The sequence below is a fragment of the Vipera ursinii genome (assembly GCF_947247035.1).
Source record: "Vipera ursinii genome assembly, chromosome: 3".
NCBI lineage: Eukaryota > Metazoa > Chordata > Lepidosauria > Squamata > Viperidae > Vipera > Vipera ursinii.
The window spans coordinates 42097108-42122247 of record NC_139516.1 but is presented as its reverse complement, the minus strand read 5'-3'; the positions used below and the strand labels follow the sequence as shown (position 1 = coordinate 42122247).

Below are 25140 nucleotides of genomic sequence, written 5' to 3'. Positions count from 1 at the left end.
GAGCAAGCAGTGTGCTGCAGCTGCCAAAAAAGCCAACACAGTGCTAGGCTGCATTAACAGAGGGATAGAATCAAGATCACGTGAAGTGTTAATACCACTTTACAGTGCCTTGGTAAGGCCACACTTGGAATACTGCATCCATTTGGTCACCACGATGTAAAAAAGATGTTGAGACTCTCGAAAGAGTACAGAGAAGAGCAACAAAGATGATTAGGGGACTGGAGACTAGAACATATAGGGAACGGTTGCTGGAATTGGGTATGTGTAGTTTAATGAAGAGAAGGGTGAGGGGTGACATGATAGCAGTGTTCCAATATCTCAGGGGCTGCCACAAAGAAGAGGGAGTCAAGCTATTCTCCAAAGCATTTGAAGGCAGGACAAGAAGCAACGGATGGAAACTGATCAAGGAGAGAAGCAATCTAGCGCTAAGGAAAAATTTCCTGACACTTAGAACAATTAATCAGTGGAACACCCTGCCTCCAGAAGTGGTGAATGCTCCAATACTGGAAGTTTTTTAAAACTTAAAAAAAAAATTAATTTTTTTTAAAACAACCATTTGTCTGAAATGGTATAGGGTTTTCTGCCTGAGCGGGAGTTGGACTAGATGACCTCCAAGGTCCCTTCCAACTTTATTGTTGTTATTGTAGTAAAATGGAGTAAAAGTCACTTAATAACTGTCTCGCTTTTCAACAGAAATTTTGGGCTCAGTTGTGGTTGTAAGTCAAGGACTCCCTATATTTATGTGTCGATATTTTAGATTGAGATGCCTAGATTGCTTCTCCAAACAAGATAGGGTAATTGAGAAAATATATAATTGGGTTTGAAAGGCAGAATATTATAAGTGAAGACTGCAAGAGATATGCTTTCCTGTAACAATTCTTCATTATGCACATTCATTGTTTGTTCTTTGTAAGTACCGGTAATAGATTTTCACCCCAGTATTTATATATGCAGGGCTGTTAGCACATAGTCTTCTAGGAGTTGCTGAGTTGTAATTCTTCTATTCTTTTCCACTGGCATTTCTGGCAATGGCTGAAAGGAAATTGAACCCAGGAAAAATAAGTGGCCATTCCATAGTATTTTCTGTTTTAATGCAGGTACGTTTTGATTGGACAGTCTTCCATACAATGTGTCTTGCATGAAAAAAAAGTAAAATGGACTGGCAGCCTTCCAGAATGTCAGCGTAAGTAGAGCATACGATCATATTTATTTAGCTAAATAATGATTCAAATGTGACCTCTTTTCAAAATCATGTCTGATATCACGTACTGCAATGAACGAGCATGTCTGGAAATTTGGAAAGCTAAAATGCTATTAATCTGGAGAATGCCAAAGTTCAGAATAAAAGCTTTAGTTGTGGATATGAAGCGTGTTCATCAGAGTTGGTGATATCACTATAAAAAATGGGGTCCAACCTATCATTAATGTCTCATGTGCAGACTCCATTCAAATTGAGGAGTCTGATATTAGAGCATAGCAGTGCAAGCAAAGTGCAATTCAAGGTACAATATGCTCTTGTACACACACACACACACACACACACACACACACATACACATACACACATACATACATACATACATATATATACTGCTCAAAAAAATAAATGGAAGAGAAAATAAGGCATCCTACTATTAAATACAGTACATTGTGTTGTTTAAGTGTTCCCTTTATTTTTTTGAGCAGTATAATATTGTTATTTCCGGTAACTAGAAAATTTGTGGCAGCTTCATTTTATCATTTTCAGTGCAGCATGAACACAATTGTGTTGCAATAATTAATCTTGAAATGCTAAAGAATTGAACATACTTATGCAATTACATCTAAAAGTCACATTATTTGCCTGAATCCATTTTTTTTATTTTGTAGCAGTTTATCATATCTTTGTGATATTCCCTGGAGTCTGGGAAAAGAGAGATATGACTTAAAACATATGGCTTTTTGATTGATGGATGAGTGTATTAATCAAATCTTATATTAATTGATACTTTTACATACTGCACTAATGGGCACTAAGAGATCCATTGTCCACAGAAAAATTGGAACATTTCAGAGCCTCCAGCATAGTGTTGGGAAGCCTGTGGATCTCTATATTGTATATTGTTCAAAAACAGCTCCCATTATCTAATGCCATTCCCAAGCATATCTGGATCTGATGGGAATCTGGAAGTCCAGCAAAATCTTGAATGTTCCAAATCTACCACTTCCCACCTCTCTTTTTTATGCTCTTTTAGTGTCATACTCTCAAAGAAAATAACATAGGTTATTTTGGTAACAATGGTTCATCTAAAGTGCCATAGGAGTAGATGTCCCTGGCTGTGAACAGTAGGTGCCTTGGTCACATGGGGACCATCCATTTTTAATATCTTCCCATTGCTGCCAGAGGAATGAATTTGAGGGCTGCAGTAGGGAGGAGACCGAGAACTGACCAGACTGTGATCCAACTGTAGTGCAAATGTGATCTTCAGTGTCAAACGGAAAATAATCAGAATTCAACAAAACCCAAATATTCATTTCCTCCAGGCAGTAATTTCTGCTATTTGCATGTAAACATCCCAACATCCAGTACTTTTTTTGTAAAAGAAAAAGGTGCCGGAACTCACACATGTCATACAACCCACCTTGCCTACCCTACAAGGTTCCATCCAAAAAAGGTGCCGGAACTCCGTTTTGAGCGTTCTATGAGAAAAAAAGCCCTGCCAACATCAATTAAAGTTCAATTCAGATATCCAAAAAAAGAGAAAATGCTTATGCCACAACACTCTTGTTAAATGACATCAGCCAATCACACATGCCTGAAGCCAAGGTCATGATGAATTTTTTTTTACTTAGAACTGATGATGTTATGTAGTTTACTAATGAAACATCTGCAACAAAACCATCAACCTCAGATCCCAAAATTCAATGCCATCCTACAAATTTTGTCTTCTATTGTAACCTTTATTAGTTTTCAGTTTTGATAACTATCAGTATTTAATTTCAACAATGATTTTTTCTCCATAATGATTTTCCCCAAATAAAACTTTCTTATCATATTTGTCCTTTAGGTGTATTTTTTTCTAGTCCAAGCTTACCAAAGTTTCAGCTGGGTGAAAATGGTCTGACTTCTTTTTTTTTTTTAAAAAAAAAATCTGTATATCCTTGATACAACATCAGAGAAACAATGTGAAAAATTACATGTCAGAGATAGTATACACTGTTTTTAAAAGAAGAGTACTAAGACTCCTACTATGCAATTGCTTCTAAAAGCCTTAAAAAGGGCAAATTACTGACTCCATGGTAGTTCTTTATTTATATCTGCAGATAATGATGCTTCAAATACCATGTGTTTTACCTTTGGTGATTCTTTTAACAAAATATTACATTAGAGTCATGAATATTATAAATGTTCCAGGCTTTATATCCACTCTCTGATAAGGAAAATGAAGTTCATTTATTTTTATTACACAACCTTTACCTTTTTCTAGCTATCTTCTGTTCATCACCACCAAATATTCCCCATGGCAAGCACAGTGGAATGTATGTGAAAGATTTCTACTATGGGACAGCTGTAAGGTATACCTGTGATAAAGGCTACCCCCTTATTGGAAATGCCTCTATTTACTGTACATCTAAGGATGGGATAAACGGAGAATGGAGTGGCCGTGCATATTGTGGAGGTGAGTTTTCCTGCTCCAATCCTTGGTTCTTGTATTCCTTTTCAAGCAAGGAACATCAGCTGCTAACTGGAAACATTTAAGATGATTTCTTCAAACATTTCCTTGGGCACCTCACACTGACAAATTAATTACCTTTATTCCGTAGCTACCCAAACTGAACTAATCAGGCCTGACACTTTTACAGAGCGATTCCAGTTCTTCTCCTAATGTGCTTCTGATATATGTTTCATTTTTCAGTGACACATTGTCCATCTCCTCAGATCAAGAATGGAAGGATTGTGGCTGGAGTTTCCAGCATCTACAAATATAAACAGAAAGTTAGCTTTGAGTGCATTGGAGGGCACAATATGGTTGGCTCCAGAGTGATCCATTGCCAAATGGATGGTACATGGAATCCCCCCATTCCTGCCTGTGAATCTGGTAAGGATGGATCTGGATTTTCTATTTTTTGAACAATATTAAACGTCTGTTCTTTTTTGACTGTGCATTCTGTTAGATACTGGGTTCGTTGCTTCAATGACGAGACAAGGCGAGTGAGTTCAGCAAAGATCATCATTCCTTTAGCAAGACAAAACCAATACATTGCACATTCCACTTTCCTTCATTCTCAGTCAGTGGAAACTATGTTGCTTGCAGTTGGGCGTAGATAACAACTAGTATCTTACTTTTCCCCCTGATGTATCATCCCAGAGTATATTCTTAATTTGATTTTCTTCCCAATCTTCTCTCTTCTTTGTTTAGGGAGGCAATGCCCACCACCCCCAGACATTCAAAATGGGATTCACAGCAACCAGGAAACAGGAATATTTCCCAGTGGAATGCTTGTGAAATACACATGCAATCCTGGCTATGATCTGATTGGAGAGGCAACTCTTCATTGCACAAACGCTGGCAGATGGTCTTCTCCTGCCCCTAACTGTGAAGGTACCTTTTGTGACCACAACATTTTTTTCTGTAAGCTCTTAAAGGAATGAAATCCAGAAACAGGATCACTCTTCAGGTGGATTCCCACTTCATTACTGAATGAAATGTTTCTAAAGAAATTCTTATCTGAAGGCTGCTTTAAAACCTGCTGAAGCATCAGTTCTAGCAAAATTTAGTTAAAGTCCAGAATTTTCTAACTATTGATTTGAGGGTTCACTGAAGAAATATTGAAAAGGTATTAACTCCTGAGGAAAAAAAACCCTTTCCTAGTGGCCATTCCTTTTGGGGGGATCTCTAGTGTTCACCTGAAAATAGTTGCAGTGAGCAGTGAATAGTTTTGGAATATTTTATTGGGACTGATGTGTGAATTTAACTTTGGAAAAATCACAGATTTGGTTTGTTTCTTCCTGCCTGGGAAAATTACATATAATCTGAAGCACTATAAATAGTTTTAGAAATTAAAGTCACCTAGTCTGATGGGTTTGGGTTTTAATTATTGTTTTTAAGTAATTTATTTATTGTATTTGGGCACCATGGTTTAATCTGTTTTTAATTTTTGTATTTTGGTAGTTATTGCCCTGTTCACCGCCCTGAGTCCTTCGGGAGAAGGGCGGTATACAAATTAAATTAAATAAATAAAATAAAATAAATAGCCTATTAGCGGAGATATGAAGGGAACATTTCATGCAAAGATGGGCATGATAAAGGAACAAAATGGCAGGGACCTAACAGAGGCAGAAGAGATTAAGAAGAAGTGGCAAAACTACACAGAAGAACTACACAAGAATGAGCTTAACGTCCCAGATAACCATGATTTGGTGGTCACTGACTTCAAGCCAGACATCCTAGAATTTGAAGTGAAGTGGGCCTTAGGAAAGCTGAGCAACAACAAAGCTAGTGGAGAGGACAGTATTCCAGCTGAGCTATTCAAAATCTTAAAAGATGATGCAGTAAAAGTGCTACACTCAATTTGCTAGCAAATTTGGAAAACTCAACAGTGGCCACAGGATTGGAAAAGATAAGTTTACATTCCAATTCCAAAGAAAGGCAATGCCAAAGAATGTTCAAACTATCGCACCATTGCACTTATTTCACATGCTAGTAAAGTTATGCTTAAAATTCTACAAGCTAGACTCCAGCAGTATGAGGATCGAGAACTACCAGAAATACAGGCAGGATTTCGAAGAGGTGACCACAACATTTTCTTTCCTGTAAGCTCTTGAAGGAATGAGATCCTGAAACAGAGGATCACTCTTCACATGGGTTTCCACTTCTTTACTGAGTGAAATGTTTCAAAAGAAATCCTTAACTTGCTACAAAAGCTGCTGTGGTGTCAGAACTAGCAATATTTAGGGTAGAGGCTAACATTTTATAACTGGTGATTTCAAGCTTCACTGAAGGGGTCTGGAAAAGTAAAAACTGCTGACAAAATCCCTTTTGTGGGCTATTCCTTTTGGGGGGACTCATGGTGCTGCTCTCCCCATCTCTAGTGTTCATGTGGGAATAGTTGAAGAGAGCTATGAATAGTGTGGAAATCTTTTATTGGGGCTGATGTGATATTAATGTGAATTTAGCTTTTGAAAATCGCACATTTACGGGTTTTTTTTAAAAAATGAAACAATTAATAAGCCTTGAATTTTTCAAGATGGGGTCTGATGAATAAGCCTATCAATCTTGAAGACTGTGAAAAATAACCATTCCTGGTCTGTTTTACTTATTCTCCTGTACATATTTGGGATAAATGCGCAATGCACCAAAAACAAGATTATATCAGAATTTTGCGTTCAGGCCCAATACAAATTATGATAAAGAAATTCTGGATTTATAAATCAAGGAGAATCATGATTTTGAGTTCTACATTCTTGATGAAAGATTAATATAAAACTAAATTATAAAACTAGTATAAAACTAAATAGGAAATGCCATCAATTATTGGTATTTTTAAACCCTGCAGTGTAATTGATGTAAGAGAAAGATATTGTTTTCCCCTTTCTAAAGTGTTTAGGTTTTCAAAATATATGCACCTTGTTAACTATTTTTGGTACGGAAGAACATAAAAAATTCTACTCTTTTTATCTTTGGTTGACTGTTCTCTAATTAATAGTGCTCTGTAATTAAAATTGAGAAAGTTATAGAAAATTAGCATAAGTAATCAGGTAGAATTAGGAATAATCGAAGTTTCCCTATCTATCAAATTGAACATGGCAATAGTATGTTCAGTGATAATGCTAATAGTATTAATAATATTAATAATAACTATTTAAAATTTGTTTGTTTCTTTGTTTTGGAGGCATCTGTGACCTTCCCATTCAGTTAGATTGGGCAGAGATTGCAGATGAATAATAAAAATTTAGGTTGTTTCTTCTGGGTTCAATTGTGAAATACGTATGTCATCCTGGTTATGTTAGGAATCCTGAACTGAAAACCACAATGATATGCATTAGGAATCAGGTTTGGTCAAAAAATCATGAATTCTGTCAAAACGAGTCTTCCTTTACTCTGATCAACTATAAGATAGGATGTGTATCAAAGTTTTAACCCTTGGGAGTGTATTTATTGGTTGCTAAATACAGACAGAAACCTTGAATCAGTTTTATAGATTTTGTGTTACCCAAAACATAACATGGAAAAGTAGAATCTCTGCGTTTTCTACTAGGAAAATCATGTGGACATCCCGGAGAACCAGAGGGTGGCAGATTGCTTGTAACAGGAGATTTTCACTTTGGTTCCACTGTAAATTATCAATGTGAGGAAGGGTAAGTTTCAAGGAATCCAGCACAATTTCCAGCGGTGAGATTTTTCCTGTTTCTTTCTTCCTCCTTCGAATAGTGTAACCTGAAATTGTCTAATGAGAACTCTTCTGGGTGGGGTGTAGGAAATTTCATTTTCCTCACCCGTCATTGGGCAGGGCCTGTACCTCAATGAGGAAGAAGCATGCACGCACATGCCAAGGAGTTTTTAACATTTTATTGAAACACTACAAGCCCCCACTGTTGTTCTCCAGGTGCCACTAGCAGAGGCTTGTCAGCAAATGGCCCTCCACCAAGGCCTAAGAAATCAGAGTCCACAAAGTTTAGGTTTAGGTTTAGGTTTTATTTAATTTGTATACCGCCCTTCTCCCTGGGGACTCAGGGCGGTTCACAGGGCATATATAAATAACAATACAAAAGTTAAAAAAGATTAAACCAATGCCCAGTTAAAAACAATAATACAATTCTAAAACAACAATTTAAAACCCATAATCCCCCGTCAGGCCAGACCAGCTAATTCAAATAAGTGGGTCTTCAGGCCACGACGGAAAGTTCGGAGGTCTGATGCCATCCGGAGCTCCACCAGCAGTTGGTTCCATAATGCCGGAGCGCCCACAGAGAAGGCTCTCCCCCTGGGGGCCACCAGTCGGCATTCCCTGAGGAGGCCCTCTCTGTGGGAACGCACAGGGCGGAGGGGAGTTGACGCCGGCAGCAGGTGGTCCCCGAGGTAACCCGGACCCATGCCATGTAAGGACTTAAAGATCCTAACCAAGACCTTGAACCTCACCCGGAAGACAACTGGTAACCAATGCAACTCGCGGAGCAAAGGTGTAACATGGGAGTACCGGGAAACTCCCAAGACAACTCTCGCGGCCGCATTCTGTACCAATTGGAGCCTCCGAGTGGTCTTCAAGGGAAGCCCCATGTAGAGAGCATTACAGTAGTCAAGGCGAGAGGTCACGAGCACATGAGTGACCGTACACAGGGCATCCCAGTCCAGATAGGGCCGCAACTGGCGCACCAGGTGAACCTGGGCGAAAGCCCCCCTAGTCACGGCCACTATATGATCTTCCAGGGTAAGCCGTGAATCTAGGAGGACTCCCAAGTTGCGAGCCCTATCCACGGGGGGTAAGAGCTCACCCCCCATAGAAAGAGATGGAACATTTTGAATGTCCTGGGATGCCGGAATGTACAGCCACTCAGTCTTGTCAGGGTTGAGTTGAAGTCTGTTCCTCCCCATCCAGACCCGAACCGCCTCCAGGCAACGGGACATCACAGCGAGGGCATCACTGGGGTGGTTTGGGGTCGAAAAGAAAAGTTGGGTATCATCGGCATATTGATGATACCCAACTCCAAAACCACGAATGATCTCACCCAGCGGTTTCATGTAGATGTTGAACAGGAGAGGCGAGAGAACCGACCCCTGAGGAACTCCACAAACGAGAGACCTAGGGGCCGATCTCTGCCCCCCTGCCAACACCGACTGCGAGCGTCCCAGGAGATAGGAGGAGAACCACTGAAGAACTGTGCCTCCCACTCCCAATCCCCTGAGACGCCGCAGCAAGATACCATGGTCGATGGTATCGAAAGCTGCCGAGAGGTCTAATAGGACTAGGACAGAGGAATATCCCCTGTCCCGAGCCCTCCAGAGATCATTCACCAGAGCGACCAATGCCGTCTCCGTGCTGTACCCGGGCCTGAAACCCGATTAGTAGGGGTCCAGATAATCCGCTTCATCCAGGACCAGAGGGAGCTGATGCGCCACCACACTCTCGACAACCTTTGCAAGAAAGCGAAGGTTGGAGACTGGACGAAAGTTGTTCAATACAGCCGGGTCCAAGGCAGGCTTCTTGAGGAGAGGTCTCACCACCACCTCCTTCAAGATGGTGGGGAAATAGCCCTCACTCAAGGAAGCAGATATAACCGCCTGGAGCCAGCCTCGTGTCCTCTCCCTAGCTGCATAAACCAGCCAGGAAGGGCACGGGTCCAACAAACATGTGGAGGAGCTCAGCCTCCCCATAATCCTGTCCACTTCATCAGGGGTCACAGAATCAAACTCTTCCCAGGTAACGTTGACAAGACCGCCCGTGTCCTGATCGCCTGACTCTGCCCAGTTGGAGTCCAAACCGGTCCGAATCCGAGCGATTTTATCCGACAGATGTTGACTAAATTCCTCGGCACGACCCTGCAAGGGATCCTCCCTCACCTCCTGATTAAGAAGTGAGCGAGTCACCCTGAACAGGGCGGCCGGGCGATTATCTGCGGATGCGATGAGGGTGGAGAAGTAATTACACCTCGCCACCCTCATCGCTGCGAGATAAGACCTAATATAGGTTCTTAACCGCAACCGGTCAGGTTTGGATCGGCTAGACCTCCAACAGCTCTCTAGGCCCCGTTTCTGACGCTTCATATCCCGGAGCTCCACGGAGAACCATGGAGCTCGCTGGGATCTGTGCCGGGTCAGGGGCCGCAAGGGTACAACCCGGTCAAGTGCCTCAGTGGCTGCCCTTTCCCAGGCTTCCACTAAGGCATCCGCCGAGCTGTGAGCAATGGAGGCAGGTGGGGACCCCAGCGCCGCTTGGAATCTATCAGGATCCATTAAGCGTCTGGGGCGGTACCATCTAATTGGCTCCGTGCCCCCACGGCGGGGGGTGGCAAAACGGAAGACCAGCCGCAGGAGATGATGATCGGTCCATGACAGGGGCATAATAAATGGAGAGCCCCCACCAAGATCATCCAACCACTGTCTAGATAAAAAAATCAGGTCAAGGGTGTGGCCTCCCTCATGAGTTGGTTCTGAAATTACTTGCGTCAGGTCCATGGCCGTCATGGAAGCCATGAACTCCCGAGCTAGCTCAGATGAACCTCCCAGGGATGGTAGATTGAAGTCTCCCAAAACTATAAGTTTGGGAAACTCAACCACCAAACCCGAGAGGATATCGAGCAGCTCGGGCAGGGCTGCCGCTGTGCGACTAGGCAAAATGTACACCAGCAGCAAGCCCAACTGCGCCCCAGAACCAAATCTCACAAAGAGAGACTCACACCCGACTATCTGAGAAACGGTGGTCTCCCGCGGACATAAGGTCTCCCTAATAGTAACCGCCATTCCCCCACCCCTACCATGAGCTCGTGGCCGGTGTAGCACCCGGAAGCCTGGTGGGCAGAGGTCAACCAAAGGGACCCCACCCTCTGGGCCCAACCAAGTCTCCGTGATGCAAGTCTCCGTGTTTAACCATGAAATACAAAGTCTGAAGTCAAGGCATAAGTCCACAAATCCACACCTGAAGTCCAAAGTCCAGGCTCAAGCCTCAAGTCCAGGCATGGTATCCCAAGTCCAAAAGCCAGGCATGAAATCCAAAGTCCAAACACGAGGTCAGGAAACAAGGCACAGGTCCAGAATCAGGAAACACGAAGTTAGAGCACATACACGGCAGGGAAGTGAATGGTTGTCTCCAATACCACCTTGTTCCAGGTATCCAGCTGGAGCAACTCATTAGGAGAGATGAGGTGCCCTCCTCATGAGTTAGCCTCAATTAATTTCCATCTGCCTTCCTCTGCTTGGCTCTATGTGCCCTGGGATCTGCCAGGGAGGCAATTCCTCCTTGTCTCCTCTAACCAGGTACAATTATGCCTCTTCTTCACCCCGTACATCTTGCAGCTGTGTCACTTCTCTTTGCTCTTCAGCCAGGCCCTCATTCAGTTACTACCCCACCAGCCCTTCCAATGTTCCTGACCTCTCCTCCTCTTGCCCATCCACTCCTAGCATGGGGTCTCCTGCGTCCTCCTCATGCTTCTCTGTATCCTTTCTTTAAAAACAACTAGAGCTAGCTCTGGTTGTCTAAGCCAACATCCAGGGAAGCCTGTCCTGGCCAGGTTGGGAGGCTTTAGCCTGCTATTGCATCTTTTGCATCTTTCTCTTTCAATCTAAGTTTGCTAAAAAAAAAAAAAACATAAGCAAAAATTAGACTAAGCAGAATGAAAAGGAAGGACCACTGTCAGGTTCACAGATTGTATCATTGAACAGCAGAGTTGAACACATTCCTCCTTCTGATATATTTTCTCTAGAAAAAAACCAGTAGGAAATTTCTCCTATTGTATGATTATAAATATATAAGACTTTTGCCAAAATAAGACTCAACAGTCATGAAAACTAATGTCTCATGCACGCTGGTATTTTGCTATCTAGCAATCTGTCTCTACACATAACACATATGCTGTCTGTCTACACATGAATGCATATAAATATCTACTGACACCACATGAATAAAAAAGCATGGGATGAATGAATACTAAAAGACTTTACAAGATGCTTAGTCATATTTATCCCTGCATTTTATTCAGACCTGAGGATCACCTCGGAACTGAGACAATTCTAAGCAACTCATTTTGAATTAGACAAAGGGCTGTAGAATGTCCATTTGATTCCAACCATCTAAAGCCTGCATTCTTATAGAGAAAATACAATGATTATATGCTGTTTCTTTTGTCTTGCTACAGGTATAGGCTGATTGGAAAGTCTTCCAGAAGCTGTGCATTGTTCAGTAAAACAGTAGCATGGACAGGTGACCTTCCTTATTGCCAGAGTAAGCAGCACTCAAAATGCAGATCTAGTCTAGGATATTTGTAAGAAAAGGTTTATGAATGTTGATATTCTAAATCAGAAACTTTAGAGACAGATAAAGTGATGCAAATCATATTGAAGATAGTGAAACCTACATAAAAGAGTACTCCACCCTTAGGCAACATTATATCAAGCTGCAAGCAAGTCATAGAATATATAGGCATATACATGGAATGAAGGCTACTGCTAAGCTTGTAAGCCGCCCTGAGTCTTCGGAGAAGGGCGGGATATAAATGGAATTAAAATAAAATAAAATAAAAATAAATATTACAGCATAGCCCCAAATGCTAATTGAGCAATAATGTTTATCAGAAAATCTATGGACAAACTAGTTACTTCTATTCCTCAGGTACATAAACTGAATCAATCAGGCTGTCCCCTCTGCAGAGTGATTCCATTTTTTTCTCCTTATGTGTTTCTGATATATGTTTTATTTTTCAGTGACACAGTGTCCATCTCCTCAGATTAAGAATGGAAGGATTGTGGCTGGAATTTTCAGCCCTTACAAATATAAGCTACTTAAGCTACTTGGCCCATTACTGAACATATAGCAATTAATGGGGTCTCCATAAACACCTTTTACTTTTATGCTTGTGATGATCAATTTCACCACTAGTCAGAGGAGGTAAAAGGGGACAGGACAATTATCAATCCTAAACTATGAAAACTTCTAGGAAAAGATAAAGATAATAGCGAGCAGGACGCAATGTGCTGAGTGGAAGAGGAAACCATATATTTATCTACAGGATTAGCATTTGGGAAAATTTCTTTAGGTTTCCCTATTTCTTTCCTTGACTGCTTTTACTCTTTGAAAATCAATACCTTTTATACCTTTTCAGAGATTGAATGCAAGTCACCTCCAGATATCCAGAATGGGGTTCACAGCAACCAGGAAGTAATGGTATTCAAAAGAGGAATGTGTGTGAAATATACATGCAACTTTGGCTATACTCTAATTGGAGATGCTATCATTCATTGCACAGACTCTGGCACATGGACCTTTCCTGCCCCTCATTGTGAAAGTAATTTTTTTAATTAATTGCTGCTGGTAACATAAAGCTTCATAGCATAAACAGAGGCCTTGGGATTGAATTTGGATATGCAATATACAGGTTAAAGAATCTACTCAGTCATGAGCATCACTAACTTACTCTAAATGAGATATTGCCAGGGTTTCCTAATTGCACTATGTCCAAAATGCGGTTGGTTTGTTCTGACTTTGTGTATTAGTGAACTCAGAAACAGTTGAGGTTCTGTGACGAGGTTCTGTGGCTTAATGTTATAGGTGAACCACTCTAGTCAACAAACATGGCTTAAGTCATATCTAACCCACTGTATTGAGCTCTGCAATAATGAAAAAAAATTGAGAGCAGAGGAGATCACACAAGGTGTCTTGTGCCCTTAGAAAAATAAAGAGGTCAACTTATAGTAAATGGCCTTTAATTGCAACTTTCTACTAAGTATCACACCAAAATGGAATTCTGAACACTGTCCTCTGACTTCCTTTTTTTTTTCTTTTAGAATCACAGTGTCCATTCCCTCCAAGCATAGCCAATGGAAAACATGATGGTTTGGCTTTGCAAATGTTTACTTCTGAAATAGCTGTAACCTATTCTTGTGATCCAGGCTATTTGCTTGTTGGAAAGGCATCTATTTCCTGTGGACCTTCTGGAACATGGAGCCTTCCTGTGCCATCCTGTGAAGGTAATAAAAACTGCAATGTGTACTGTTTGGGCTAACATGGAATCTCATTACTTTGTATTGCACATACCAGTCTTTTCCTTTAATTTATTGTATTTCAAGCACACATTTGAAACCATTTTGAATTATGGAATTCAATTCTGGGGTTGTTGGAAGGCAACTCTCTGGGTCTGATTTGAGAAAAAGATAGCTCTCAAGTAAGAATGCATTGTCATTCTCAGTCTATTCCAAAGGGTGACTACCGTGGGCAGAATTACCAAAGTTTGTTTCTGGAGAATACATGCATAACATCTGTCACAACAGCTATTTTCTTGGTGGGATGATGTTTGATCAATTACAGCTTTTGGCAGATCTAGAATGAAGATACTTACCATTCTTCGATCTTTTGTAGTTATGCATTGTCCCCCACCCCCGAAAATCATCCATGGGAAGCATGTTGGTGAAGACTACACATATGGGAAATCAGTAATCTATATTTGTGATGCCGGCTATTCCAGCATTGGAAACTACAGTGTTACATGTATTTGGAACAGCAAAAACTCTGTGAAGTGGAGTGAAGCCCCCAGATGCCAAGGTCCTTTATTGCTTGTATTTTCAAATCAGTGGCTCAGTCTTCTCTGCTGCCTTTCACAGGGACTGGGGTGGCTTGCCAGGGATGGCTGCTTGAAGCCAGATGAAAAAAGTACTATAATTGGACTGTGCATACTGTCATGCTAATGACTTTCATAGCATTATTTATTGAAGGTCTGATAGGTGTATGACAGCCAATCTGAATGTAATAATTTGGGTGGAATTTGAGAGGTAAATTGACATTGTGGTAATACAGTTGCGTCACTTCTTTTTGTAGGTTGCCTTGCACCACAAAGTATCACCCATGGCAAACAAGACAATGTTACTTTGGAAAATTTCCCCTATGGCTCCTCTGTGACTTATCATTGTGATCCAGGCTTCTTTCTTATTGGAACACCAACCATTCACTGCCAGACTTCTGGAACATGGGATCAACCTGTCCCTCAGTGTAAAAGTGGAGAATGTATGTGAGAGCTAATTGTTAAACTTGTTGTACCTCAGTAGTGTTAAGTGACATCTGGTGCCAAGGATGTGGGGTGCCTCCTACAGTAAGAGCTGCACTGCCAAGGAATCAAGAGCTTTGTCACTCTGTCTCTTGAAAATGCACTGTGACAATATGCAAGCAAGGCCTGTGTTGTCCCACTGAACTTTTGTTTTTTCCAGAAGAGCAAAGTTAGAAGTGGTGTTTTATACAAACATTCTTTTATAAACTAATGAGCATTTTTGAGCTCATTAATGAGCTGTGATGGTGCAGTGGTTAGAATGCAGCACTGCAGGCTACTTCTGCTGCCTGCTGGCTGCCTGCAGTTCAGCAGTTTGATTCTGACTGGCTCAAGGTTGACTCAGCCTTCCATCCTTCTGAGGTCAGTAAAATGAGGACCCAGATTGTTGGGGGCAATATGCTGACTCTGTAAAGCACTTAAGAGAGGGCAGTAAAGCACTATGGAGTGGTATATAAGTCTAAGTGCTATTACTAGTGCTATTTTCTTTTGTTAATCACCTTGACACTAAGGTGGTCCTTCTCTTACAACAATTTGTTTAGCAACCATTTAAATTTACAATAACACTGAAAAAAGAGAGTTATAACTGTTTCTCGCATTTATGACTATCACAGCATCCCCAGGGTCAAAATTCAAATACTTGGCAACCAACATGTATTTACAATGGTTGCAGCATCCCAGGGTCATGTGATTGCCATTTGTGACCTGGCCAGCCAGCTTCCAACAAGCAAAGTCAATGAGAGAAGCCAAATTCATTTTATGGCTGTGTGAGTCACTTAACAACTGCAGCGTTTCGCTTAACAACCATGACAAAAAAGTCATAAAGTTGGGTGTGACATAACATAACTACATTCCTTAGCAACAGAAATTATGATCCATAAGTTGAGGACTACTTGTATTTCTTTTGCTGTGCGGAAACCATGCAAATGATTGCTTTTTGTTTTAGGGAAACCGATCACACAATTTGTTACCAAGCCATTAAAAAAAATCATAGTGGTTTTGAATGTTTAATTTCTTCATTTTGTTTTGTTTTTTTAAGATATGGAGGCTATCAATCGAAGTGACTCCCAGGTGACCAAGGATGGGAACAATCAAATAGAAAAAGTAACTGGATCATTCATAAAAAGCACAATACATTCAAAAATCAACAAAACTACCAAGGACTTAGCAACCACCTTAACCCCAGGCCTTGGAGTAGAGCCAACTATTCAAAGATTTCTGGAACCATTAAATGATGGGAACCAAAGAGATCACCAGAAAGATGCTTCTCCAGAGGTCAGAAATTGCAGTGGAGAAGGTGCGTTTCCTGGCTTCCAATTGGAGGCCAGGATAAAGAACTGCATTCTTTAATGATTTATTATATTTCTATATATATTGTATTTCTCAATATTTCTTATGGCCTGGTCTCTGGTAAGGAATGCTAATGATTATTTATTTATTAAATTTACATGTTGCCCATCTCACTATCCAAAGTGATGCTGGATGGCCTTGGTGGAGCAGTGGGCTAATCCCTCCTTAAATAACACCAGCTGCCTGCAATTAGTGCAGGTTCGCATCCCACCAGGCTCAAGGTTGACTCAGCCTTCCATCCTTCCGAGGTAGGTAAAATGAGGACCCAGATTGTTGGGGGAAATAAGCTGACTTTGTAATAATGCCGCTTGGGGGCCCCCCAAAAGCCCTAATAAGCAGGCATATACATAGAATGAAGGCTATTGCTAAGCACATTGATTTGTGCTTAGATTGTAAGCCGCCCTGAGTCTTCGGAGAAGGGCGGGATATAAATGGGATTAAAAAAAAATACAGTACAATTATAACAGCAACAGCAGGAGGATACAGGGTTTCTATCGCGAAGATTCACCTTTTTCTATATGTGACGGCATATTTCCAAATAAGGTACACTATAAAATATGAAATTATGTATCAATTACATCTAAACAAATTATACACATACTTAATAACCAAGTCAGTGTGAAGACTGTAATTCATTCCCTGGAGTTTTTGGATCAGTACAAGGAATAAAAGCATCTGTCAATTTCTGCTTTTTTTAGCCTTATAAGTATTAACTATTTTATCTCATAGACCACAGGCTATTATTGCTTGAATACAACATTATTCTTTGAATGTAATCAATATTTTTTAGATGTATTGAATTTTTAAATGTAATTTGTAAATATCTCAGAATGAGGCCCCAAACATAGCATGTTAATGAATGATGAATGTGATACAATAATTAGTTAGGATCCAAGTCCTGCTTCAAAAATATGGCGTTAAGTTGAAAACTGCAGCCCCCAACCTTGTACAAACAATTGTTTCCTGCCCAAGATAATTTTTGATAGCATGAGAATCAAATTATCTTCCTCTAAAATTGTGATGGCCAGGCTACAGTTACGTTATTAGCATTAGCGTCATTGGTGGTAACAAACTCATTTAGGTGGAGGCAGGAGATTGTCAGTGAGGGTAAAAGTGTGGGTAAAAATTAAGATGAAAATAAATTAACTTTTCTATTTTCTATTATTCCTATTTAAACTTCAATAAAAAGTATTTTGCTTTGAATGATATTGCTGCATCTCTGGCAACCCCCCTATAAATTGAGTTGTAAAGGCAAGTGTGGCTCCTTGCTGCAAAAAGTGTCTTTAAGAACTTTTCTTCAACTTTGATTTTCAGTAGATGGCTGCACCCTCCCGCCACTTTCTGCTAGCAGGAAAGCAGAAAACGAAACCGTGATTCAGACTAGTGCTAAGGTGACTCTGGAGTGTGAAAATGGCTATGTCAGGAATGATACCTCTCCTATGCAAGCGCAACAGATAGGATGGGATGCCCCCGTGCCAGCATGTACATCAAGTAAACAAAGTAAGTGGGAAATAAGGCTCTAAAGATTTGAGAGAGAATTTAATTTTTTATTGTTTGGAGAGCCTGTCAAAAATATTTTCAAGAGCTGGTAAATGTAATTTCACTGGCAGATTGTAACTCTTGTTTTGCTTCTTTCTTTTAGGCTCCTACAATTTTGCTACACTAGGTTTAGGTAAGTAATTTCTATAACCTCCCACTGAGTGAAGAAAGGCACAGCACTGTGGACCTTGCATTCCATAAACACTGGATAAGATAGGCCAGTGGCGGCTAGTCAAATGTTTGCCCTGTTCTTTAATTGTCTTTGTCAGATGAGCAAATATACTGAGTAATCGTGATAATGGAGCTAAAAGAAAATGAGAAAGGAAAAGAAGGTATTGCTCTGCATATGATAATAGCAAAGTTGTTGAAGCAACTTGACATAAGAGAAAGAAAAAAATAACTTTTCATTGTGATCCTAAATAATATTATTCAGAATTTTATAGAATAGATTCTACAGTGCATTACATAAGCACCTTAGGATAGATCCATTTTCATTGCTTTTTAATGTTAGAAAATTTTATTTCTTTTCTACCATATATTATTCAGCTTAGTTTGTAATAAAATCAGTGCTTTCTTTAACCTTTCCTTTTAGAGAAAATCATAACTGAACAAAGAAAAATATATTTGTTTGGTTTTACTAGGTTCTGTGGGAAGTATCCTGTTACTTTTCCTCATTTTTGCTGGTGTGATATGGATTGTCCTTTTGCAAAAGAAAAAGCGGTGAGCATTTATTTACTTAATATATTTTATTGATTTTTTTTACAATAACAGTTTTTAATACTTGGTAACCAATGTGTTCTTTGGGTTCATATATTTAACAACAATCAATAATAGTTAATTTCTATGATTTTATAATCAACATACTAAGTAGAAATACCTTTCCTTGATCCTCTCTTCTTTCAATAATATTCTCCTTTTACCAACATTGAGTAAATATAGTTCTTAGTATTTTCACTACATATAAAGTTGAATATAATTTTTTATAATATTTATATGAATAACAATAACGTCAATATGTAGAATCTTTTCTAATCAGCTTATTTTACAACTGCGTTTGCAAAAAGTCGTCTTATGTAAATCACTATAAATCCTGTTTTCAGAATTCTTATTTAAGCTTAATTTTCCCACAGTAATCAAAATATTTCTTGTCAATTATAATTTTCTCAACATTGATTATATTTAAATATCTAAAACATTTCATACATTTAAATCATTCCAGTATTTTACATTTCCAATATCATAAAAAATACTATACTACTTATAAATCACATCTCTCTTATTATAAAACCCATTCATGTCTGAAATTTAACTATTCTTTTAATCATATTCAAACAAGTATTTGATCATATAGTACTCCATTTGTTAGGTCACATCATCTCTCTTGAGTCTGGTTCTCTCCTATTCTTATTTAAGCTTAATTTCCCCTCAGTATTCAGAACATTTCTTATCAATTATAATTTTCTCCAACTTGATTACATTTAAGTATCCAAAATATTTCATTTGTTTAATTCATCCCATTATTTTTACATTTCCCATATCATAAAGCAATACTATACTATTTATAAATCACATTCCTCTTGCTATAAAACTCATTCATATCCAAGATTTAACTATTCTTTTAATCATATTCAAACAAGTGTTTAGTCATGCAGTACTCCATCTGGTAGGTTAAATCATCTCTCTCGTCTAGATCTCGCCTTCTTCTTTTATCAGACAGCTTTCCAAATCAATGTGTTCAGTTTGCTAGGGGATTCTTCCTGTATTTTTATAAGTATTGTTAAAAATGGGAAAGACAAGTTGAGTAAGGGGCTTTTGAGGGGGAGTTTTGCCCATTTATATCCATTAAGAAGCTTCCACTTTCCTTCTCCCCCTATGTCTCTTTTCATCTTTTGTCTCCGAAACTCTAGTGGTTCTCTTGACAGTTCTGTAATCCATTTTATCAAATCTTCTTTCTTATTCTCAGGTTTGTTTTGAAGTCCTGAAAAATAAAATGTCTTTTCCAATATTATGGCAAAATCTTGCAGATTTTTCTTTGTCTGTGTTAAACTGTGATTTTTTTCATTTGTAGCCTCCATCTTTGAGTCACTTTCCTCTGGTTTTTGTTCCATTGTCTGATTTATTTGTCCATTCTTTGTCATCATTTTCTGATTTTTAATTATGAGTTTAGATTAAGGATGTGCTAATTTATATCATCAAAATTATTTTTAATTTCATCATGATTTAAAACAATTGTCATTTGAATTAATTGCAACACAGCATGCATTTCCTCCTAGAAGATATTTGTCTTGTCTTGAAGAATTACTCCTGCAGATCTCTGATATTCCAGACTGGGGATTTTAAAATAGAATATTGAGTGTGGTTTCCTACCACTTTTGGTTATGTATTCAACCTCCATTTTCATCAAACCAACCAGTCTTAAGTTCCAAACACTGTAGTCTTATATAGTTCTTATCTTTGTGAACAGTCCAAAATGTTCAACCACTTAAAAACAATCCAGTAATTTCCCCCCTAGAAAAGTGGTCAATAAGTCAAGGTTTTTCTTTTTCTGCAAACAATTCTTGAACTTAAATATCACAGCTCAGTAAGTATTTATAGTCCGAGAAGGTCAGCAGATTTTATAACAATTGTATTTCTCATTCTGCAAATGATAGCCCAGTGTATTTTCTTTCCTCTATTTCCACTGTTCTCTATTTAGCTAAGATCCACTGAGGGTCAAAGGAACAAGTTGTGTTCTATTTCTGGGAGTCTTGCCAATTTCTGAGGCAGTGCAGCTGTAGTTCTATACTCTGATCCACCACTAGATGTCAGTAGCTATTTATTTTCCAACTTTTAAAAGAAAAAAACCTTTTTTTGTATTTTTCTCAATATTTTTTCAAATGAAAAATATTAACAATTTCCATAGTTTTCAGTTTTATCCAGGTTATAGCTTTACATTAATCCATGTCAATATATTTCTGTCCCCCATAAAGATTAATTTGCTGCTTCCATCTATGGAAGAGTGGGGTTATAATCCCCTTCCTTCTCACTTTTGGAGGATTTTTTTGCTTCTTGGGGATCTTTTACAGGAAATCAGTTTAGAATAGAATAAAATAGAAGAATAGAATAGAATAGAATAGAATAGAATAGAATAGAATAGAATAGAATAGAATAGAATAGAATAGAATAGAGCTGGAAGGGACCTTGGAGGTGACTGTCGTAGCCTTTTAAAAAAATCTCCAGTAATTGAGTGCCCATGATTTCTGGGGGCAAACTGTTCCACTGGTTTCAAAATAGAAAAGATCTATGTTCTCACCCAGTTCCAAACACGCTGTTCACAGTTATTCTTAGTTGGTACTTTTGGACTTTGGATGCCGGTAGCTTGGGCTAGTCACTAGAGTGCAGCTAGCCTTTCTCCTGCCAGGTTGGAGAGCTTCCCCTGAATCAAATGGTTTGACCGCTGTCGTTCTGTGATTGATGGGGGGGGGGCTTCCGTTGCCTCTCCGGGGCGACTTTACACCCATTTAGGGTCCCCTGGCAGGGCAAAATCAGCTGTGGGGTACAGAGTTCTGCAATCCCTTGGCTGTGTTGCTATGATGCAAAACCAGAAGTCCCTCTCGGTGAGCATTTATCTGTTTACATTATTTATACTGAAGGAAGTGGTAGTAAGAATTTGAGATGAATATTCCACCAAGTATCAATATGGAATATATGCAATGAAATACAGGTATTTTGTAAGGAAAAGGTATTTGCCTTTCCCATCAGCATATCTATTTTGAGTTTAGCATTGGTAAAATAAGAACAGGCCATTAATCCATTAATTCACAGGAATTCTCATTTGCCTATTTCAAACAACGCATCTAAATGTATTTTTAAGCCTTATACTCATTTGGTTTATCTTCTCAATTATGTTCTCCCTATTACTTCAGCAATTGTACCTATGAAGCCCAAAGGAAGTATTGTGTTGTTAATTATGAAGATTCCCCACTCTAAGAAAACTTTGTCTTCATAGCTACAGGTAATAATCTCGCTATAAGATTACTACTTTAGGATGAAAATACATTATTTGTATAAAGGAATATGGCTGTGAGTCAGATGGTTTAAAATAAGATACAGCACATATATAATTTGGGGATGGGCTATTGTACAGCAACTTGTTAGGAAAATTTGTTTATACCTTCTCTAGCTTTTCATTGTCAACCTGTTAGAAAGTAGGTGAAGTCAGTTGTGTAGGGGACAGGGACACATACAGAGAAGCCAGGGCAAATCTCAGAAGAGGCATTAGGATGGTGAAACAGCAATATAAACACAAGGTGGAGAACCACCTAGCAGACAACAATCCGAGGCAAGTGTGGCAGGGACTGCAGCACTTAACCAACCATGGTTAACACTGATGCCTCATTGGCAGAGGAGCTGAATATCTTCTTCGCTCACTACGAGGTGAAAAGACCAGACCCCGTAGCCTCTGCTGGCCGACCTTCTGATTTTCAACAACTCACCCTATTTGAAAACCAAGTGAGAACTGTATTGAAGGCTGTGAATCCCAGCAAAGCCGCAGGCCCAGATGGAGTGCTGGGTATAGTGGTTAGGAATTGTGCCAACCAATTAGCAGGGGTCCTGACAAGGATTTTTAACATCTCCTTGCAAACGGCATGGTACCATTGTGCTTGAAAGCAGCTACCATTGTCCCAGTCCCAAAGAAAACTGCAGTTGAGTGCCTGAATGACTACAGACCTGTTGCATTAACGTCTGTAGTCATGAAATGCTTCGAAAGACTGGTTCTCCAACATCTCAGGACATGCCTCCCACTGGATTTTGATAAACATCAATTTGTCTACAGGGGGAACAGGTCGACAGACGATGCCATATCTACTGCTTAACACACTGTAGCAAGTCATCTTGAGAAACCTCGAAGCTATCTCAGGATGCTTTTTGTTGATTATAGCTCGGCTTTCAACACCATTTTGCCGAGCACTCTCATCGAAAAGCTGACTGACTTGAAATTTTTCCCCTCCATCTGCATTTGGATTCAAAACTTTCTCAGGGACCAGTTACAAACAGTAAGGGTCGGGTCTGCTTTATCTACCCCCCTGAAGCGTTGCATCAGCTCACCACAGGGCTGTGTGCTTAGCCCCTACCTGTACTCATTGTACACATATGACTGTGTATCATCCGACCCATCTACTGCAATAGTTAAGTTCGCAGATGATACTACCGTAGTGGGTCTTATTACAGGTGGGGATGAGACAGCATACAGGGGGGAGGTACAAAAATTATTCATATGGTGTTGCAACAACTTGCACCTGAACATCGGCAAGACGAAAGAGATGGTGCTAGACTTCCGGAGGAAAAAGGAGGAACCTGCCCCACTTTACATCGGGGAGGACTGTGTGGAGAGAGTTTCCCCCTTTAAATTTCTGGGAGTCTATCTCTGCAAAGATCTTACCTGGAAAGTTAATACAACCCAGGTGGCCAGAAAAGCCCAACAGAGACTTCACTTTCTCAGGGTCTTGCGGAAGAACAGGGTAGAACAATAGCTAATGACCCTCTTTTACCGGTCTACTATAGAGAGCATCCTCTCGTACTGTATTGTGGTTTGGTATGCTGGTCTGACAGCTGCGGATAGGAAAGCATTACAGAGGGTGGTGAGCACAGCACAAGACATTGTGGGCTGTCCCCTGACACCACTGGATGACATCGCCAGGGCTCGCTGCCTTGGAAGAGTGAGGAAAATTCTCAGGGATGACTCACACCCTGGACGGTATCTCTTTACTCTCCTACCATTGGGTAGGAGATATAGGAATATAGCCAGCCGTACCAACAGGCTGAAGAACACCTTTTATCCATGGGCTGTTAGGCTTTTGAACGGGAAATAATTTTATAAACTTTATGCATGATTGACTTGCGAGGCCAGTGTGTTGTACAATTAGCTCACATGGTGTAATAAGATGGAGGGTTTGTGTCACTGTAAGTTGGGGATGGGGGCACGAAGGGAGGCTCAGCCAATCTCAATGTATACATGGTTGTACTTTGACAATAAAGGTTCATTCATTCATTCATTGCTTACAAGTGATTTTACTACCTTCCTTTTATGTTTATATTACATATAAATTGCTTGCTTTTTTATATTTATTGAAATTCTTGTTCTGGTTCAATGACATGTCACCTTTATTTTTTCCTAGGACAAGATATTATTCTTAATTGGCAGTTTCTTCTGAGCAAGCTAGTAAGAACTAGCAACAAATATCATGCTAAAATTGATGGTTATGCTATGAGAAGCAATGAATGTATAATATACTCCTGAAAAATAAATATGAACCAGAGTTAGTTAAATGACATACATGCTTAGGAAGTAATGGATTAGGTCAGTATGATTTTGCTACAAAAGTTAGAATTCTCAGATAACATTCTCTTGAACTACATACCAGTACAGGGAATTTGACAACTGAATGATAAATGGATTATCAATGCCCTTATTATGGCCAAAAGATTGGTATTGCAGCATTGGGAAGATAAATGTATGTTCCCTTTCACTCAATGGACTTAAAACCTGGCTGCAATTGCCCCGTATAAATGAATGAATTGCTTATTGAAGATTGTGTATGGACAAGTATAATGAAATATGGAACACATTTATACAGAATAAAATAGGTTAAAAGTTTATGAATGTATAAGAAATATACACATTTTGAATAATATTTGCATTAGAGAAGTGTGTATAGAATTGTGACCATTTATTGACATATATTATGCTTTTTGTTGTATTTTTTTCACTTTGTTATAGCATTTTTTGTTTTTTCTTCTTTGATATCTATCATGATCACTATTTTTTGTTTTATTGTTACAAAGCATGCATAAATAAATGAATAAATAAATAAATAAATCAGTGCTTTATTACTTCGGACTTCCTAGGCCTTTGGTGAAACAGACCCTCCCACTTCATTGTGATTGCTATCTTTGTTTTACTGATTTTTTTTTTGTAATGTCTATCTTTTAGTGTTTGTAAGCTTCCCAGAGTCTGGCAGCATATGACTTTAATAAATTATTATCCATTCATATTCCATAATCATTAAGCAGCAACTACTTCAAGTGTGTTGAGCAAGCTATGATACTAGGTTATACAGTAAATAATAAAAACTCAATTTATCTTTTTAGAAATTATTAAAACAATTCTAGGTTCAGTCCTAAAATAAATTTCCAAACAAAAAAATAAACTAGTATTCGTTGTATTTCTTTGGGGTTGGGAGGGGACTTTTGGATAAAAAGGAAGGCAGAGATTAAATTATGAATATGGGCACAACTTTTGTCAAGACAGGACCTTCGGGGGGAAAAGAGCTGCTAGAAATCACTCCGCCAGTGCTTCTTCATGCCATTCAGTCCATTGGACAGCAACAGAACCTGGTAGGAAATTTTGAGACCCCCTACTACAGGGGGCTTCAAACGTGGCCCTTTTATGACTTGTGGACTTCAACTCCCAGAATTCCTCAGCCAGCAAAGCTGGCTGAGGAATTCTGGGAGTTAAAGTCCACAAGTCATAAAAGGGCCAAGTT

The 25140-nt window shown here is 39.4% G+C and overlaps 1 protein-coding gene across 4 annotated transcripts; it reads left to right on the top strand.

Moving 5' to 3' along the window:
* The first annotated feature begins 64 nt into the window (after positions 1-64).
* Positions 65-24784, top strand: LOC310637848 (complement component receptor 1-like protein). 4 transcript variants are annotated; one of them, XM_083358441.1, is made up of 17 exons: positions 65-112; positions 1098-1183; positions 3468-3659; positions 3897-4079; positions 4401-4583; positions 7240-7339; positions 11831-11916; positions 12794-12976; positions 13476-13658; positions 14047-14229; positions 14503-14688; positions 15765-16022; positions 17393-17575; positions 17718-17747; positions 18256-18334; positions 21520-21608; positions 23773-24784. In XM_083358441.1, exons 3-16 carry the CDS (start codon positions 3518-3520, stop codon positions 21581-21583), a joined length of 2043 nt encoding a protein of 680 aa, XP_083214567.1. In that variant the 5' UTR covers positions 65-112; positions 1098-1183; positions 3468-3517; the 3' UTR covers positions 21584-21608; positions 23773-24784. The 4 variants fall into 4 exon arrangements, with proteins under 4 accessions (XP_083214567.1, XP_083214565.1, XP_083214566.1 ...); XM_083358439.1 differs by having other exon boundaries at positions 17390-17575; XM_083358440.1 differs by lacking the exon at positions 65-112 and having other exon boundaries at positions 380-1183; positions 17390-17575.
* The last annotated feature ends 356 nt before the right edge of the window (positions 24785-25140 follow it).

Excerpts from the sequence above, each read along its gene's own strand:
- LOC310637848 (XM_083358439.1), top strand. The coding sequence starts at position 3,518 with ATGTATGTGAAAGATTTCTACTATGGGACAGCTGTAAGGTATACCTGT. Across the intron at positions 4,584-7,239 it reads TCCTGCCCCTAACTGTGAAG|GAAAATCATGTGGACATCCC; the intron begins GTACCTTTTGTG and ends GTTTTCTACTAG. Across the intron at positions 7,340-11,830 it reads AATTATCAATGTGAGGAAGG|GTATAGGCTGATTGGAAAGT; the intron begins GTAAGTTTCAAG and ends GTCTTGCTACAG.